Below are 20,418 nucleotides of genomic sequence, written 5' to 3' on the forward strand. Positions count from 1 at the left end.
CAGGTGAGATACGAGGTGTCAACAGCTCTGGAGACTCAAAAGCCTCAACCTTGAGAAAAAGGGCAATCCTCATGCTGCGTATGTCGTCTTTTCCTTGGCTCAAGGGATGTGAGCTGCTCTGTTATTTGCAGTAAGACTTTTTTGAAGTAGAGGAAATCAGCTGCGGTTCTGACATGATGCGGGGTTATTTCTAGCAGTTACAGAGTATTTTTAATTGCAGCATCAGCTGCTTGTGGTGCATCGCTGTACTTAATCTAGCTCTCTAAAAATGAGTTATGCAAGGTGAGGAAATTGTGGTATGACTTGATGTTGTGTTATATAGTATAACCTATTTGATAACGACCTGAAGTATATATGAAGGTTTTTTAATCTGTCACTATTACATGCAGTTTTGTTTCCACTGTGGTGTTCATTTATGGTACTTGTATTGCCTACTGGGGGAGCATAAAGTCTCCTTATTAAACCATAACTTGTTCTCAACTGGCTATTTTATTGCTGGGTGGTTATTTTGTATCTACCAGTATGAAAACATCATTAGAAGCACGGATTAAGGAGATTTTGCTTGGTCCTGGGGACCTGTCAGACACTTGCTATCTGCATCTGATGTAGCAAAGTTTGTCCTTTGGCTGCAGTTGGGAGCCATAAGCATCCCCTGGGCTGGAGAGATCACCATAGTAACCCTGAGGTACCCCGCTTCATTTTGGGGTACTTCTGTAAATCTGGAGCTGAACTCGGACTTAAGATTTTTTTTCCACCAAAACATTGGTTTATTGGCCAATGTGAGCAATCTTGCTGGAAAACACGTGCATTTGGCTGCTCTTCCCAGGGCCATCCACCCTACATGGGGGAAAAAAAAAAAAAAAGTATGAGCAGAGGACCAGGGATGTGAGCCAGACGTTATGGATTTGGCAGCCTCTGCCTCCAGGATCCATCCGTACCAACATTTGCTGATGACTGTCTGCCAGCTTAGCAAGGTTTTTTTTCCTGTTACAGCACTTGCACAGGAAAACTGTCCCTGTTCGGGAAGAGGACTTAAGTAAGAGGCTTTGGTTTGGTTTTGGGGTTTTATTTTGTTGCATCGTGGTTACGTGGTAATTCCTTTTTTCCTGGAATGTTGCTTAAAAGGAGGAAGCTGAAATGGGCTGATCCTGTGCTTAAGTATGAGAAAAGGAGGAATATTCTGCCAATGTTGAAGCATTTGCCAGGAATGCAGATGCTAAATCCTGTTTCTTACATAGCTGATAGAGCATCTGCATCAGCAGAGCTTTAAATCTCCTAAACAAGTGCATGTTGTAATGATTTTTATAGTACTTTATCTAGGATATCTTACTCTATAAGTGTATTTAATGGTCCTCTTGATATTTCCTTTACAGACACTGTATGTATGTAATGGAATTGACCCCAAAACCATCTTCAAATCAGTGCTTTCCCATTAAAAGTCATTTTATCCCATATTTGAATTAGGCAGTGTGAACTCTAAGTGCACAAAGACAAGCTGTCTTAACTGACCCTTTATTTTAAGCCTAATTGCTGCAAAAGATTTGTTGATTAATTGCTCCATCCCAGGATGGCAACTTGATTCAGCAGAGGAGGGGATTGCTGCCCATGAATAGTCTCAGTTTGCAGACCTCAGTGGTCAGGTAGGTTTAGCGCAAATATTTTACAATGATAAGACATTTTTAGTTGGCAGAAACTGTCTATAACAAAAAAAAAAAAAATTAAAAAGGTGTTTCATAGCCTGTATCATGAGTAGTATTCTGTACATAAGTTAAATTACAAGAAGGTACGTCTGTTAATATGGTAGAGCTCACTTGGCTGCTGTCCAATAATTATAATTATGAAATGAAGTATCAGATGTGCTTTATATCGAAAGAATACTGCTGAGTTTAATTCTGCCTAGTGAAGGGTGTGCTGTCATTGACAGTGGGATGAAGAGTGTTTTAGCCTTCATAAGTGCAATGAGTGGTATGTATGTTTGGAGTGGGGAGACCCCTTAAATATGGCTTTGGAGCTTCAAGTAGTCTTTGTGAGCCTGTCCGTAGGGACCTGTTCTCTGTGAGGTCCGTATGGACAGGAGGGAGAGGAAGGTCTCATCAGCACTTCCCAGGTGTCTGTCCTTTGGACTTTCTCTTTCTGAAGTATTTGCAGGTCATGTATTTGAAAGGTTCTTTGGTGGGGAAGGAAAAGGAAGGAGAGGACAGGGTTGCATCTTCTGGTTGCTGTGCCAGCTTAAAAAGTTGCATTAGTAATTTTATGGGAAGAAACAGAAAACTACATGGTGTTGAGAAGCTTGTAAGCAAAAAATCGTGTTGCTGTTTCTTGGCTTGATGGGGAGTTGGATGTCCGCTGTGGAACGAATCACCAGCACCTTTGAACAGCCAGCTGCTGCAGGGCTTGCAAAGGTTTGAGTGCTTTTACTTGCTTCTTTTGCCTGCAACAGACTTGTTGCATTGCAAGGAAGGAAAACGTAGATCTAGTTTTTTTAATATTTTGTTAAGTTATTTTTTCTTGTAGTACAACAGCAGCTGGATCTTTGCAAATACTTTCTTTTAAAAATATTGAGTTGTTTTATTTCATGCAATCTTGTTGTGCTGCAGCTTTTGACAACCAGAAGATGCTATGGGGGTTATTGATTAAACAGGGGGTGCAGATGAGGGGAGTACCTTAAAATGTTTCTTGAATTGGTCTGAGTTGTATATACACCCTTATACGTATGAGAGCCTGGGAGATTTTAGATAGGTCGGTGCAGATGTGGTTTTTTTTAAACTCCTATGTGCCATTCAAGGTCTCCTGCTCATGTCAAAAGCCAGGAGAATTTTTTTCCTATAATGTTTGAGAAAAACATTATTTGTTTATAATAGAAAAAATGAACATATTTTGTCGTTATAGACCTTGTGTTTAAACTGCTTTGTCACCTTTGTGTTTTGAAATGGAAAATTGGGTTTTGGTTCTGCAATGTGCTCCAGTGGCTCACTGAAGAAAGAATAACAAGAGAAATCTTTAAAAGGTTTTAAAGGTCTGCTTAGTGTTTGGCAGTTCAGGGTTGCAGGTCATTCTCGGTGAGAGCTCTTCTCAAGCATTGCAGCATAAACCCTACAAAAACTTTGTGGTTTGTGCTTTTTACCATAAAAGCATTGATGGTTTCATTAGGCAGCATGGAACATCTAGCCACAACCAAGAGAATGAAAGAATGAGGTGTCAGCACTTGAACTCGTATTTAATTGCTATAAACTAGATATTCAGTATTATTACTTGGCCACACAGAGCAGCGCCTTGAAGGATTCACACAAATGCTATTTTACTTTGCAAAAAGGCATGTTGTAGCTCATACTTTTTGGCTCTGGTACTTATTTAGGTGCTTACTTAGGTGTCGTGCTCTTTGCTGCATAGAGGTGGGTCTTAGGGCTCCTTATGGAAACCGAAAGTGGGGGAGGTATGTCAAAGTGGTATAGTTTTAGCAGTGCAATTCAAGTTGATAGATTTTATCATCAGTGAGCTGCAGTTTTAAAAGAACTATTTTCCAGGGCAGAAGCAATAATAAAAAGGGATTTAGCAAGGCTCTAATTTAAGTAGTCTAGATGCATTTTGTGTTCTGGCCATAATTCAATATATTTCTGTTAAAAAGCAATATAACAGGAACAGAAGAGTGCTGGGAGATCGGTTGCAGGTTGAATGAGAACAAACAAAAGTGATCTTTATAATCCAGCTGTCTATCTTTCAAGATGCGGAAAGGAATTAGTAACTACAGAGAACTAAAAAGCCAGTGAATGCCCTTGTCACATAAAAAAAGACATTAAAATTAGTAAATTTCAATATGCTATTTTTTCCCCCCGAGTGTTTTCTTTTGGAATAAATATATTTCTGAATTATTTTTTTAAGCATAATATATAGAATATTGGGAAAAATAACCTTGAAATCTGCAAATAAATTACAGGTGATGTTTAAAACCACCACTCTGTGGAAGCGTATGCTGGGCTTCTCTAACAGAAGCTGTAGGTAAAGCACGCGAATGCACATCTGACATGTGCGTTGAATCCTGGCCGTTACATCGCTTGTGTCATGTCCACCTAACTCTGACCCTGGCCTTGTGTTTATGTTATTTGATGGTAAATAGACTTCTCCTATGCACTCTGCTTTAGTGCAGTCTGCGTGCATTACACCTTGGGCATCGTATGGTCTCTGCACCCCTCTTGTCCTTTACCAGCACCTCTGTGTTGCACAAGTTCAGATGAGTGTTTTATTTCCCTGGCTGCTATATTGCTGGCTGATGCTTTGAGTTTCCACTTTCTTAGACAGTTACAAGTCATTCATACTTTATGAATACATTTGCTTCAGGAATTCTAAAATTCACACTAAACCAGGGAATACGAGTCTTCCAGCAGTCTCTTGTCTGATATTAACCTATTTCTTGTCCCCAGCATAAATGAGCGTGACTAAGTCTTGCTCCCTTCAGTGCCCCACAGTGGAATATAACTATTAATATAACTATTCCATGATGGCATAGCCTGCATTGAGATTTAAGCAGTTGGCTTGCTTTTCTTCTGATGTATTCATGGTATGACTTTCTGAAAAATTTAATTTACACTTCAAGTAGACAGGAAACCATTTAAAAGCTCTTGTCTATTACTACCTTTCTCTTTGTATGTAGCAAAGATAAAATGATGTATTTATTTTTCCCTCTAAGGGTGAGTGCTGGAGGCTCCATTGAGAAGGGCAGGGCTGGGGACCTTAAGTACGCCAGCAAAGGCATGTGTGTCCGCTAGCGCTTTTGCCACAGAAACTGTTATTCTATAAGGGAATGACATTCAATTAGGATTATCTATGTAACAGAATCTTATTGTCATTGCCATATGAGAATAGGTCGCTGTGGTGTTTTCCTTGGTGCAGGGGTTCGGAAAATAACCTTATTTCAGGAAAGACATTAAAATAAGCCTTATTCCGGCTGTTATCAATCCAGATTGCATTTATTTTCAGTCCAAAATGAAGAGACTGTGAGCCTTCAGGATCAGGCGAGGAGAAACGTGAAGCATTTAGCCATGAAACTGTTAATTTTTTTTTTTTTTTTTCCCCTGCCGTCCATGATAAGCATCTCTTTGTGCAGGAGGGTGGTAGGAGGCAGGAGGAGTGGAGCTGCTCATTTCTCTGGTGAATCACCAGCGCTGGGTCCAGAGGGATGCTTGGCTCCTACAGAGGAGCGTAATGAATTTTGTTTCCTTCGAAATGTTGAGCCTTGGCCAGTAAAAGCTTTGGTCTCCCCGAGAATTTTAGGAATGCTGTTACGGATTTTTGTGTGTTGAGCTGCTCAGCAGCTTCAAATCAATGAGTCAGTAAAGGGAAATAATATGAACAGAAGATAATTTGTTTTAGGGAAGTAGTTATAACTCATTTTGTGTTTTCCGAAGCTGAACTATTATATTATGCCCTGGTTGCCAAAGGACGTGGTGTCCTGTTCAAGTATATATAGATTAGGCATGCGTAAATTGAATTAATAGCACTTTTTTTCATAGCCCAATAGTTCTGTTAAAGAAACACGGTGAGTAAACCAAACAAAAATGTATTAAGTTGTCTCAAGTTAAACACCAGGCGTTTCTTCAGCTACTTGTTGGCCCTTCACCAGCGTGCCTTTGCCATAGAGTCAGCCTTGGGTTTTAACAAGATGTGATCCAAAGGGCTTTTTCATTTACATCAGCAATAAAGAAAAATGCATGAAAGAGGGATGTTATGGGTTATGATTTCTGTAGGTGTTTGGGTTATAAAATATAATGTGGTCTGGCATGTTAATCCAGAAAAAGGCTCATAAAAAAAAGAGGACTCTTGCAGTTTCCCATTCTGATATTTAAAACTGACTCTAAATGTTCCTTGATACAGAATAGAAGAGATTTATTCCTGGGTAAGGCTTTTCCCAAAGAAATCCTAATATATAGGCCTTATTTCTCTCCGTGCTTAAGGTATAAGCACAACAAACTGAACCAGAAATTCCTTTTAATACTGTTTTTTTGCTTAAATTCTTTATTAAATAATATGAAAGGGTGACTAAAATAAGGCTGCCTTCCATTTGGTCTGTTCAAGTTCATATTGCTGCTGGCTCGTTTGTTCTCAAGTGAGCAATGTTAATTACGTATATGGAACATCTATCTTATTGCCTTAATATGATGTTTCAGATTACAGTCAATCCTGTTGCAGGAAAATGCTCGTAACATAATTAATATAATTTAAAATTAATATCTCAATATATGGCAATGCGCTACCTTGTGTTGAATATCAATGTACTCTGCTTATAAGCTTCTTGCTGTGTCTCTGCTCACTGAAATACCTGGAGGCGGACAGGTAAATCCTTTGGAATGTTAAATAGCATCCTGTCTTTTAAGGCTGAAATGCCTATTTTTGGAGAAAGGTTGCCTGGATTTTCATCACCAGGAGAGTTTTGAGGGCTTCAGTGGTCACCTGGAGGCGTGGGCATCTTCGAGGGTGGAGTAGAGGAGAGGTGCTGGGTGTGGGGAGGATTTTTGGGGGGAATAAGCAGAAAACAAGTATGAGCAGCCTGAAAAGATGTGAAACGTCTGTAGGAGAGTGAACCTTAGCTGTGTGTTGGAAGTAATCTTACAAGTATAATCTGCTTGCTCAGCAGGTTTTGGCTATCCCAGAACTTGTTTTACTCAACTACAGCAAATTCATATGCAACAGCTTCAGTTTAAACAAAACCCTGTATTCAAATGGGGCGGGGGGGGCAATCACGTCATTATTCTGCTAGCAAATGTCCTTCAGTTCTTAAATCATTAAATCTAACCAGATTGCTAAATAAATCTGCCAGGGACAGCAAAAGTAGACATAAGAGTACGCATCACACAGGTACTGAAGGTGTCAAATGGCTTTTTGCCAAGATTTCATTTAATTTTGTCTTTATTTTTTGCTTTTAGTTGCAAAGTTAAATCTGAAAAGGTCATTTGAAAAGCTTCAGATTATAGATGTAAAGCCCTTTTAATCTTTTCTGATAAAAAGCCGAGTAGGGAATAAATCTATTGGAAGCTCGGAGCCAAGCTCTGATATTAAGCATCAGCACAAAGTGTGTTTGTAATTGTGATACGAAGTCCATAGACAAAAAACACCTAGAAATTATCTTGCGTATGATTACTTTAAATAAGTTTGACTTAGAAGAAAAGGTGAATAATTATCAAAACTGGTTTAATAAATGAAACATTAATTGGACCTGGCAGCTTGACAGATTCTGTCACTGTGGGCTGGATTATTATTGAAGTGATTTAGGCACAATTGAAAATACCAGTTTTCAGTGAAGCTGAGCTGCAGTTCTTACAGGTTTCCAACAGCTCTTCTGTTCAGAGATTTCTTTTAAATGCCAATAAACATCTCTCTGTATTAGGTGCCTCGGTAAGGCAGGATTTCAATAAAAGCTTTGCATAATAAAGGCTTAAAAGCATTTTGATTTTAGAAAAACAAGAGCAGCAAATTGAAACGACAGTGTCTGAAATGCTGAAAATACTCTGGGTTATGCTGGTGCTATATATGACATTGTCTAACATCTGAGTGGCCTTCAAAGCATTTTTTTCCTCCTAATTCCATATATAATGAAAAAGCAGCTTCCTCTAGCTCATTAAAGTTGAGAGTCTTGTTGGAGCAGTGTACTTTTATATTTATTTAAATGAATAAAACACAGCCTTAATATAGACTATAATAACTTCAAATATTAAATCTCTCTTGTACAGCTAACACTTTATTCTTAAACAGTGTTTATCTGCCCTTCATGAATACAAAATTGAAAGTGAATATGGGCCCCAGAAGCTCGTCTTACTATTTTGTAGACCATTCAACTAACTTTCGCCATATGCTTTTTATTAATTATACAGTGATAGCAAAATCCCCAAAGTTAAGTTGTTAGTGATGTGCATATAAATAAGATGAAGGGGTGGCTTTATGAGTGTAATGATGGCATCTCTCTTTTCACAGGCTTTTGGAAATGCAAAAACAGCCCATAACAACAACTCGAGTCGCTTTGGTAAATTTATTCAAGTGAATTATCAGGAGACGGGCACCGTGAGAGGGTAAGTGAGAACCAGGTTGAAGATGCTGTACATACTTTTACCTGCACAAAGAGCTTAAATAGGCTGTGTAGGAGGTACACAGAAAAGAAGGTTAATTTTTTTGGCCAGTATGTTTCCTGAAATGGAGAGCAGGGAAATTTATTTTTTTTCTTTTTTTTTTTAGCATGTTTAAATCCATTGGTATGAAAATGTTGGCATATCCAAGCTGCACATTGAAGTGTGAATACACCTGAGCTGGCTTCAAGCCAGTTACGATTTCCTTAACCATGATGTCAACTTTATAATTAAACTGAAATGGAACTTTTCCTCTTGAGATGGCAGTTAAGGGAGGAAAGCGGAACATTTTAGCTAGAATGGGTTAGGGTCTGGAACATATGATAGGAAGTAGAGGCTGAGCAAGCTGTCTTTGCTCAGTCTCAGGAAGAGAAAGCCGAGGGGGGGCTTTAAATCTGTAGCTGCCCAACGAGTGTTACGGGGGCGATGGAGCCAGGCTCTTCTTGATCGCTGTCTAATTCCCAATATGCTTCTGTCTGTACCCTGAGGTCTCTCTTTAAGCCAGCCCTTGACCAGTTAGGGCCTCTTTTTTTTTTTTTTTTTTTTTTTTCCCCCCCCCCCCCCCCCCCAGGCCATTGCAAGGAGATGCTTGTCTCCATCATGGTTCTTCACAGTTTATTTCAGCATCTCTTCTGCTACTTGGACTTGATGATCTTAGAGGTCTCTTCCAACGTAACGATTCTACCAAAAGCTCATGGGACGTACAGCTGTGATTCAAACCTTCCTTCCCCTGGGGAGGGCTGCAGCAGAAGTGCTGCACGATTGGAAGCCTACGGATGAAACCTTCTGGGTGGGCTTACCTAAGCCAGGCTTTCCCTTTGGTTTTAGACAATTTACACAGCATCAGGTCGTCACAGAGTGACTCAAGCTAGCTCTAAGTGAGCAGGCTTCGTGAACTCCGCTTTTTGTCCGGGTTAATTAACTCAGTTGGAGAAACGAAGAGTAGAAGTGGCATTCCAGGGGTTGTATAATTTTTGCAGCAAGAGATCTCTTGCTGGGACCTTGTTGTTATTTTAGAGAATTACTTTTAAATTTTTTCTTTTTTATTTTCCTGCAGAACAGTATCACACAAATAGCTTCCATTAATTTTTCAAATGAGCTTGGGTACTCTGTGTACCTTCCTGCTGTTTTTTCATCCTATGTCAAATCTGATGTTGTTTTTTGTGTTGTTTTTTTTTTTCCCCTCCTATAATTCTGGTGAACAGTTTTCTTAAAAGGATAAGCCTCAATTTTTTTTTTTAATACCTACTGAAACACAGGGTAACAAGAATCACACAAATGCCTTGCCTATTATATCGGCATGCTCTGTCAGCTCTATGCAAGTAACAGTGTATTTGTATACTCTAGTTCATAAAATAAGAGGCATTTTCTCTCTTATTTAAAAACCCATACTTTTTTGGTCTTTGGTTGCACAGTGTGATGTGACCGTGCTTTCCTATAAGCTTGCAGCTGCCCCAATGAAAATAAAAAAGACATTTAAAAAATCCACTGTGAGTTCTTCCTGGCGTACGAGACAACAATTTTTTTCCTTAGTCTTACAAAGAAGATCACGAGTATTTTAATTTTTTTAAAAACTTAGCATAGATTTTAAGAACAACCCAAGTCAATTATCAGCCTGTATTTTGCATACTATTTGCTTTGTTAATGTAATTGTAATTTGCAGCCCCAAATCAGAATTTTGCTCTGTTCAGAGGCTGAAAATAGCAGTTAGATATTTGCTTGCAAACCCTGTGAATATAATGACCCAAAACTTGAAGTGAATTTAAACTTGAGATGTAATAGCCAAAAGCTTTAGTAGCAGCCCACTCCGCCCCATGAAATGAAGTCTTTGAAGATGTCTTTAAAATTGATGGAGCATGAGCAATGGCTACAGTTAAGTGCATTCCCATAAGGCTTTATGAATTTATTATGTCCTGTTCGATGATAAGCGAGTTCTGGAGGAAGGTCTTTGCAACCTGTTCAGTCCTCATAAGATGATCAAAAGCCTCAACATCTGACACGCTCCATAAAATTGCAGAAGAGCCAGATAGGAGACGTTTTAATTAAAAGCAACAGTACACTGGTATAATGGTAAATCTGTGCAATGGCATGGGGCTGTATCTCAAATACTATGAGCTGGAGCTCTCAAACATGCTGTGCTTGGGTGTTTTGCATGTTGGTATTTGTATACGAAATTTAGTCTCAGATTTCAGATGATCTTACCTAGGATGCTAAGTACAGGCTCTGAAGCATGCTTAAATGAGTATTTTACACGAAATCATTCTCTTAGAACTCCTTTTCTTTACTCTTAAAGGTAGATTTGACATAATTGAAAACAGTAAATACAAAGAAATCAGAGACATCTAGCTTTTTATATTTCAGTTGGTTTTCCTTTTCACTATCCTATTACAAGAGGGGACATGTGTTCTTCTCGGCACATGTACTCGTTATGACCTTTGCACTAAGCAACAAGGGGTGTTTTACCAAAACAGCATTTTGGTAAAAAATAAACAAAATTTTATTTGGTATTAAATAAACAAAAAAATTAAACCATAAAAATAAAATTTAAAAAAATGTGCCCTGATTTCAGTAGTGATTTGGACTAGAAGATCTCTAGAAGACCTTTCCAACTTAAATTATTGCATGAGAGGGATTGGGGGGGTGGGGGGGTGGGGTGTCTGTACAAAGCAGAAATCACAGGGGAAGGGGATGAAATGTCAAGGGCGGTGGACATGATCCAGTTAGTTGTACAGCAGCATGCTGAGCCACCCAGGGATGTGAGTGGGATCTGGGACACTCTGATACCTTTTTTCACTCATCTTTTCCCTGAGCCTGCAGTGAATTTATGGTGTGGCTGGGAAAGGAAAGATTGGTTTGAGGTTAGAAAGGGGATACAGAAAAAAAAAAAAAACAAAAACAACATGTCAGCAAGGAATAGCTGTAGACTATTCTCAGCTTCCTCTCAGGGAATAAATAAGAATAAACCTTTTTGGTGCACAGCATACAGAAGAATAATACTGCTTTGCTCTCTGTCGTCTTTACTCCTCCTGTCCAGCAAGATCATCCCATTGAGGGTTGGATATGCAATTTCCAGTAGCCTCTCCTAAGAGCTGCCATAAGAGTTGTCACAAAGCCTCTGCAGCACGTCCAAATGATTTATTTAATTTTATTTTTTAGTGAAAGGAGGGGAGAATTACTGAGTAATAAATATGTCTGTCTTCCCCATCTGGAGACTATGGTGGAGAAGCGAGCACAGAGGCGCCTCCTTGTCCTACTGTGCCCAAGGTTCATTGGCTTTCCCGATTCATACGTGGCTGGTAATGTCAGTGCCACGTGACTGGGTGTGTGTAGCTGGAAAAGCACAGCTACATCATCACAACTGCCAATTATAACTCTGGGTTTTAAATCTCTGTCGTTACTGGTTAGTATTGAGTATTGTTTGGAAGAAAAAACCTGTTGAAGCTTGTTTTAGCTCTAGAAGCTTGAAAAAAGTATTTAATATGTAAATTAAACATGGCTATTGTGGAGGCTTTTAGGATAAAATGTAAACTCCAATAAGGAGCTTTTGCAATTGTTTGCTTTGATTGTAGCCACAAGTTAATAACCTGGGTATTTGTTGAGAAGTGGCTCTTCTGGAAGGAGGAATGATGATTTGAGAACTGATTCTGCAAGTAAATCTGATCTTGCAAACTTTTGCACCCAGATATATTTCTTGTGTGCACAAATCTTGGTCTGCAAGCAATTTTATTTTGCTGGCTTTGGATTAAATAGGTATCCGAGATTCTTCATTGCTGTCAAAATTTCCCCCTGCGCTCCCTGCCCATAGGCTAACGCATCTGAGATCATGTTTTTCATATCCAAGTTAGTGTTGGCTTTGTATCAAACCAAAAAAACCTCAAAAGCCAAACATAATATTGGGCTTGTTCTGCCTAGGAAGAAATTTATATAACTAAGTGAAACAAGGCTGAAACTTTCTCTTTTTTTGTGCATACTAAGTCTGAAAAGTCCCGGTAAAGCTGTATTCATTTAAGGTGAATATTGGGTCAATGAATAACGCCTTTATTTTTTCCTTCCAGAGCCTATGTTGAAAAGTACCTTCTGGAGAAATCAAGGCTAGTCTATCAGGAGCACAATGAACGGTAGGTGCCTGTATTTTGCTTACAGGGTTGATTTTGGCTTCTATATGTGCCAATAGCATGGCACAGGTAGCTTAAAACCCTGTTTGAGCTGGCATGAAGGGATCAGGGTTTTCCTGCTCCTAACCCTGTGCTTCAAAGATAGATGATGCATTTTATATTTTGCTGTTTAGACAGGAATGTACTACCCAGGGAAAATAAACTCCGTTATGTTACTGACAGTCCTTGACTTCTATTTTCTGTTGTCTTTATGATTCACAACATATGGATTATTACGTGCCATTCATTTTCTTGTGCAACTTGTAAGCTGTTTAATATCTAATTTATTGTGGGGGGAAGATGATATTTTGGTTCTGAGTTCTTAACACGTTGAAGGCATCAGAAGGGCCTCTAGAAAAAGCTAAAATTATATAGACAGCAAATTTAAGCAAATTGTTCTTTCCTAATTGCAACATATTATTTGTTACAGACTCCTCTCTCTGTAATTATTAATCTGATTTTAAAGAAATTTGCTGCTTCTAGTTGTCTTTCAACTCTTGGCACTTTTCTTTGTGTTTCCCTTTTGAGATAGATGTTGTGCGAGAAGTTTTCTCGAATGCTCGTGGGTGATCCCAAAGTTAAATAGCATATACAGCCTTGACAAATGGGTGTTGCAAGATGATTAAACTTGGTTTGTCTTGGAAAACATCCAACATACAAGCAAAGCTTTAATTTTAGAAATACTGCTATGCTCTTAGCATTAATCTGTATTAGAGCTGTCGTGAAGCAAAACAGATGAGTGTCACTTGGTGTATTTTTAGTATTAGTAATATTCAAGTATTTTGGATATTTGAGTAGCCATAAAAATGGAAGATCTTACAGTTCTGTATTACGGAACTGCAACTGCAAAATTCTTACCTTTTTAACAGTAATAAGGTAGTAAAAATAATTATTTCTGCATTGCAAGGAAATATGTTGTTTTGATTCTAATAAATAAGTAGGCATTGCACATGTTTCTGAAGGAAAACATGATGATGTCGGCTAGGAATTCTTTTAAGTGTATTCTAGGGCAGTGGATGTCCTTGGATGGAAAAGAGGGATGTCATTCTGCATTACTTAATTTAATCTTTTACATCTCTGCAAAGTGGGTACGGGCTGTTTCTAAACAGTGTTCATGTCTCAGTTTGGAAGCTGGAAATTCAGGTTATGAGGTTTACATGTGCTTCTTTGCCTAATGCTGCTGTTTATTTTGAAGTCTTAACATCTTTTTTTTTTTTTTTTTTTCTTTTTATTTGTCACCAGGAACTACCATGTATTTTATTACCTCCTGGCAGGAGCGAGTGAGGAGGAGAGATCAGCATTTCATCTGAAGCAGCCTGAGGAATATCATTACCTCAACCAGGTGGGAATACTGTACAGGACTATGATACACGGTCTTGCCTTTTCTACTGCTGATATTTAATGCTAATAAAGAGAGTGTGTGGAGCAGTATAAATGGGTTGTCTTAATGTTGCATAGGCAGTCTTCCATCATTGGAAGTAATTCTGCATTGGCAATCTGAACACCTGATAGTAATGGGAAAAAAAAAAAATCCATGTTTTCCATTTTTGTCCTCTACTTGGGATATGTTAAATATATTGTGGTTTTAATTGTTGAAGGGAGAAACAGTAATAATGTATCTGTTGTCTGTGTGAATGTCATTTACTCATTAACATCTGTCTACTGAGTAAGAGAAAAGGGGAAAATGTGTGATACTAGTAGCACTTCAGGATATAATGTCTTGCATGAGGTAGTCCTAATTCTGTAGCTTCATGGCTGGCTGTTAGCATGATCCTTTGAATTTAACAATATAGTAAGTTTAATATATATAAAAACAAAGCAACCATTGAAAATGTGTGAATTAAAATTGAGTGAGGTATTGCCAATGGCCAGATAAACTCATACTTTGGAAAATCTGATTTACTTTAGGTATTTAAGATGCAGTTGTCCACTGATGCTTGTTAATAGGTACTTTACTGCTCTTCGCTCAAAAAGTAAAGAAAAAAAGGAGTAGGAATATGTGGAAGAGTAGTTAGGTTATGTGTTGGTTTTAACTAATTGCAATTTTCTTGGAGCTGAAACATGATTAGCGATAAGAGTGATTTAACCCATAAGCTGGAGAGAAACTTGTGCCCACAGTGCAACCCAAATAGCCTTTAGATTTTCTGGAAATATAGTTTAACTCCAGAATATGTCTCAATTACCTGGGGCTTTTGGAAGATCTTTTTGAAGCGGGCTATCAAAGCCAAAATCTGTTGTAATAGTAACGACTCCCACCCACTCTTAGCAGGATCAGGAAATGTGCACAGAGTAACGTACTGAGAGCTGAAGGCTTTTTGCTCCCTGTCTTTGTGCCTCAGGCGTTAGTTGGAGAACGTGGTGTAATCTTCACGACCATCTGTGCTGCTGTTTTGCAGCAGGAAAGTGCCAAGATGTTTTAGATTGAATGTTTTGTCAGATTCACAGGTTTTGTTGGGCAATCTGGTAGCTTTATGTTAGTTGAAAACATTGCTTTTAATTACAGTATTTTTTTTAATAGCACTTTAAGGGCATTAATATTTAAAGTAAAGTTGTAAATCCAATGGCACGTAGTGTGTAGAACTAGTAGGAATGCAGTAATTTAGGTTGAAATGTTTATTTTAATCTAAATTAGGATGCTGTGGGTGAGTAGGCTGGAGAAGGATGCTGAGGTATGTCCAGTGGATCAGGGAAGCAGACTCGGGACTTGCCTGAACAGTGTATGGACAATAGTTTGAATTTTTAGGGGTTTTATTATAATATTTTTTAAAATTTTTAATAATTTGGTTTGGTGTTAGAGAGACCATTTAACACTGACAACTATGGGAAAATGGCTTCTTTAGGTGTGTTCAGGGCATCATTTCATATTAAGGCTTTCTGACAGTGCAGTAACAGCTTTCCCATGCCCTAGAGGCAAAGGGGAAAAAGGAGGAGAAGGAGAGAAAAAAGAGATAGTGGAGGAATGGGAAAAGAAACTTTGGAAATGTAGAAGGGGACAATTATAAAATGACCCTTGAGCATTTACAGTAGCTTCTTAAATGTGTTCTAGAGAAATCCCTGCCTTTTTAAAAGGAAAAAGAACAAACTCACAAATAAACCTATGTGTTTAACTAAAAATTAAGTATTAAAATTGAAAAGCCATAAAATATTGAACCAGGCCCCTTAAGTCAAGGACTGAGTCAGTCCTTGAGTCAGGCATTGTTTTCATTCTCCCAGGTTCCTCAGATCACGTTGTGTTATGAAAACCAAGCGTGCATTATGCATTGCAGATTAGAAATAATCTGTTCAAAATGTGCTGTTATTTTGTTCATCTGTAAATGTAGGGAGCAGGTTTGAAAAAAAAAAATATTTTTTTTTTAAAAAGCAAATCTGCTTAAGCTATCCCCTGAGTTTGGATGACTTCTCCGTATCTCATACCAATGTCAGGTATACCTGCTGTTGTATAACCAGCAATTTGCCCAATATTTTCTGTGCTGGTTAGTCACATTTATCCGTTTTTGAAATGAGTGATTTGCAGGATAAGATCCTTACTTTAAGTTCATCAGGAGCTCAGGTGCCATGTGTGTCTCCCTCTTAGGGCTGGCCACTGACATGTGCTTTGACTTCTCTCAACTCCATCTCTGTCTGATTGGAAAAAGATGCAAATTCCTAAAAAGCTTTCACATGTTGCTTTCTAACTGGTTGGAGAATCACACTTTTGCAGCACTTACATGTGTCTAGAGCAGAGGTTGAGAGCAGAAACAAATTACCTGCTCTTCAGTGTGATTTTTCCATCTCTTCAGCTCTAGGTAAACCAAAGATTTCTCCAACCATGGGGAAAAAGGTCTTAAAATCCATTAAGCTTATTGCATGAGAGGTCCTCACTGTCTTGAAAACACTGTAAGCAGGAATCAGAGCACCGTGAATGCAAAAGCATTATAAATCTTACCTTAAAAAAATAAAAGTAATGACTATGCAGAGTAACAACCATTATTTTACTTGGAAAATAGATGTTGCTACCCTGGTTAAAGATCAGGTAGTGGGAGTTATTTTTGGTTTGAACACTACTTAACCCAGTCTGCCTTGCTTTCAGATGACAAAGAAACCCCTCAGACAGAGCTGGGATGATTATTGCTATGACTCTGAGCCGGTCAGTACAAGTACCCACGTCTTCTGTGTTGCTGGTGCAGGGCTGTTGCTCACTTGAATTTGTTAGGTGCACCAAGACCTGGGCAGAAAACAAAGTCAAGTTAATTTTAACCTATTAATTACCCTCTCCCTTCCTTTGCCTGCAGTGGTGTTGCTTGTGTATTTGTTATGACAATACAGATATGTTTTCCCTTGCTCTTTCTTGGTTCCTTCCATCTGGAAAGCTTCTTCAACAGTTGGATATGGTCATCTAGTTTTAGCAAATTAAATTGTGGGTTTTTGTTCCTTCTTGATCTAATACACGATGACTTATGGAAATTGTGATACGGCAGCCGTGTGAAAATTGAAATTCATTTCCGATAAAACAGCAGATTAGTCTCTTGAAGCCCTAAGAGATGCATCAGTTCATGATGGTTGTAGGAGTGTATCTGCTCTCCAGCTTCCGGGGGGGAAGACAAACCCAAAAACATGCCCCTCAGCCATCTGTGAGAAAATAAAATCCTGATATTATTCAGAACATAAAACCAATTCCTTCTCCTAAAATACTTCTGCTGATTCTGATGATCATCCTTTCCAAATGGATTGACCCAAAAAACGGAACGGTGAAGCTTCTCCCCCTTCCCTGGCTCCTCCTGTGCAACCGAGTCAGAGGCGGTGGCTTCAATTGGTGACGTGCTTTGGGTGTCTGTGTGTCCCGTGATGGTCTCTGTTGGTTTTGTCTTGCACGGGGAAGCATGTTTCAGATCAGTTGCATGTTGTTCCTGCTAATTTTGCCATGTGCTTAATGGTTGATGAACTCTAGCTGATGCATCTGGAAGAGTAAGAGGTAATCTGTGAAAAAGCTGGGTTTCCTTTGGGCTAAATAAGCATCTCAGCAGCAAGATTTCACTGCAAAATCCAGAGGAGGGGAGGAAGGGAGTCTGCCCCCCCAAGGTTTACAAATACTGAAGATTATATTGGCATCCTTAATACATCAGCATCCTTAGAGGTCCTACAAGAGCAGAGTGAAGAGCAGATGCTTTTCTATGTACCTTAGTACACTTTACTAAGTTGCAAAGACCTGAATTGCTTAAGGAGTGGGTTAGGACAATTTACTGGAGGAATTAAAATTAAAACAAACTCTAGATTTGATACCTTCTCCTGGAGGGGCCAATAATGCCCTGCTAGCTTGGGGGTTACCGTGTTATATGTCCTTATTTTGCACAGCAGAACTGTGTGCCATTACAATTTGGCCGTTTATCTGGTATTTTATTTTGCTCGGGATTGTTTTCTGTGATATTCGTGGTAAAACATGTTATTGCTTCAGCTGATGATTCGCTCGTAAGCACACCCTGGACCTCTCCTCATAACTGTAGACTCAGCCCACTGCAGATGGTCCCATTTATAAAGAAACCCTATTTATTATACAGTCTTTCAGCTTTCCATGGAAATCTGTGGATTGCTTCAATGTGATGATAGTAAGCAGAGGACTTGCTTTTGCTGGGAAACTAACTGCTCTGGCAGAATATTAATGATGAGTTTGGTCTGTGGGCATGGACGTTGTAATGCTTGTCTGCCCCTAATATCAAGGAAACTCCTGAGTTTTTTATAATTATCATCCATTAGGAAATGGGACAGAGCTGAAACACTACAGAGAGCATCCGCTTTTAAGTAGATAATTTGCAAAAGGCCTTTCCATGCGGATTAATGAGTTTGGCAATTGTTATGTAAATCGTTAATTAAATTGCCTTCGGCATAGATTGTGCTGCTTCTGAGTTGTCTACGGTATTTTGCTGTTGATTCGTGACTTATTTTGGTTGAATGATGCCACAAAATGAAATTGTCTCCTGGAACGTGGAGTGACACTAAAAGCGACACTTGGTGTCTTTTAAAAAAGTTTTAAAAAAGACATGTGCAGAATTTGTGGGTATATTTTTGTTCTGCGGACTCCAGGTCCCATTGTAACAGGTGTGAAAACTTGTCCAGGTTCTCCTCAGTCTTATGTGTAGTGGCTGAGAAAGCCAGTTGGCCAAGGTTTGAGTTTAGAAGGGACAACTTATCCTGATATTTTATGGTGTAAATAATTGCATTGCTAGCTAGCGGTGTTCCTTAGGGGTCAGTACTGAGTATGGCCTTGTTCAAAATATTCGTCAATGACCTGGATGAAGGGACAGAGCGCACCCTCAGCGAGTTTGCTGACGATACTAAACTGGGAGGAGTGGCTGACACGCCAGAAGGCTGCGCTGCCATTTAGCGAGACCTGGACAGGCTGGAGAGCTGGGCAGAGAGGAACCTGATGAGGTTCAACAAGGGCAAGCGTAGGGTCCTGCATTAGGGAGGAATAACTCCATACACCAGTACAGGTTGGGGGCTGACCTGCTGAAGAGGAGAAGGACCTGCAAGTTGTGGCACACAAGTTGACTATGAGCCAGCAATGTGCCCTTGTAGCCAAGAAGGCCAATGGTATCCTCGGGTGCATCAAGGTGAGTGTGGCCAGCAGGTCTCAGAAGGTTCTCCTCCCACTCTGCTGTGAGTGGCCACATCTGGAGTGCTGTGTCCAGTTCTGGGCCGCCCAGTTCAAGAGGGACAGGGAACTGCCGGAGAGAGTCCAGTGGAGGGCTACTAAGATGATGAGGGGACTGGAGCATCTTTCTTATGAGGAAAGGCTGAGAGACCTGGGGCTCTTTAGGCTGGAGAAGAAAAGACTGAGAGGGGACCTTATCAGCACTCATAAATATCTAAAGTGTTGGTGTCAAGAGGATGGGGCCAGACTCCTTCCAGTGGTGCCCAGTGACAGGACAAGGGACAACGGGCACAAACTGGAGCACAGGAAGTTCTGCCTGAACATGAGGAAAAACTTCTTTACTCTGAGGGTGGCAGAGCACTGGAACAGGCTGCCCAGGGAGGCTGTGGAGTCTCCTTCTCTGGAGATATTCAAAACCTGCCTGGACATGATCCTGTGTGATCTACTCTAGGTGGTCCTGCTTTAGCAGGGGGGTTGGACTAGATGATCTCCAGAGGTCCCTTCCAACCCTGACCATTTTGTGATTGATTCTGTGGCTGCTGCTGCCTGCTAATCTTACTGATATATAGTGTAGATATCTTTGTTGCATTCCTTTGGATAGTATATAGACAAGCACTTCATACATCTCTTTAAAAGGATAATTTTCAATCGCCTGTTAATGAAAGGTAAAAGTGTCACTTTTCTAATGAGTATTTCCTGAGAACATGCAGGTGTATTATTTTCTCATTACATTTAAAACCCTACAGTCATTGATGCTGTGTGTGGTTTTAAATGGTCTTACTGTTCAAAATCTCTAAATTGACTTTGTCCGTGCAATATTAAATTGTTGTCTCTGAACACTATTGATCAAAAATGTTCAATTTTCTTGACCGATTGAACTTCTGTAGCTTTTAGTCGAGAGGATAGGGCAGTTGTGTGTAAGTCGTTTCCTATGTTGAAATAAATATCACATTTAAGAATTTCCTGCTATAATCAGTAGCTATCGCTGTAATGATGCTATGGAGTGGGAAGAAGGACATATCACTGATACAGTTGTGAGGCTTTACATGTGGATAGGTGCTGTAAGACACAAAGCTGATACTATAAAATAACTTCATTCTATATATTCTGTGTTTATGAGTTATCCTATGTACTATAAGTACGAGTGTCTTTTCAAGTAACAGTCATCATCCTGTGACTACTTGGTACCTGTTTGATGATGTTCACTTTAGTATTCACGTAACCCTGTTTAGTGTAGACTTTAAGAATTATTTGTGCAGAAGTTTGTGCATACTTGCTCGTGTGGTAAATATGATTTACAGACAAATGACCAAAAGAAACTCTCTGGCTCCAGCTGCTTAGTTAATTGTCACTGCAACCGCAGCTATAATTTTTAATGAACATGCCTAGATTAACTTGGAGAAAGGATCTATTAAAGTGTTAGTAAAATATTCTGAGGCTTAAGATAACGCTATATTGTATGATGCACAATAAACTAATTTTGATTCAGAGGTCAGGAATTTTTATAGGCAGCAATGAGGAAAAG

The 20,418-nt window shown here is 39.3% G+C and overlaps 1 protein-coding gene across 4 annotated transcripts in view; it reads left to right on the plus strand.

Moving 5' to 3' along the window:
- The window catches only part of MYO9A (myosin IXA), a 149,629-nt gene that overhangs the window by 22,076 nt on the left and 107,135 nt on the right, over window positions 1-20,418 (plus strand). For 2 of the 4 annotated variants that reach the window (XM_086471909.1, XM_086471908.1), the window contains exons 2-5: window positions 7,963-8,057; window positions 12,167-12,229; window positions 13,508-13,607; window positions 16,335-16,391. In XM_086471909.1, the coding sequence (XP_086328035.1) occupies window positions 7,963-8,057; window positions 12,167-12,229; window positions 13,508-13,607; window positions 16,335-16,391 (315 nt within the window). Of the gene's footprint in view, window positions 1-7,962; window positions 8,058-12,166; window positions 12,230-13,507; window positions 13,608-16,334; window positions 16,392-18,866; window positions 18,870-20,418 lie in introns of all 4 variants that reach the window. The other 2 variants (XM_086471911.1, XM_086471910.1) reach the window with 2 other exon arrangements.

This window comes from Leptosomus discolor, chromosome 11, assembly GCF_034619465.1.
Source record: "Leptosomus discolor isolate bLepDis1 chromosome 11, bLepDis1.hap2, whole genome shotgun sequence".
Lineage (NCBI taxonomy): Eukaryota > Metazoa > Chordata > Aves > Leptosomiformes > Leptosomidae > Leptosomus > Leptosomus discolor.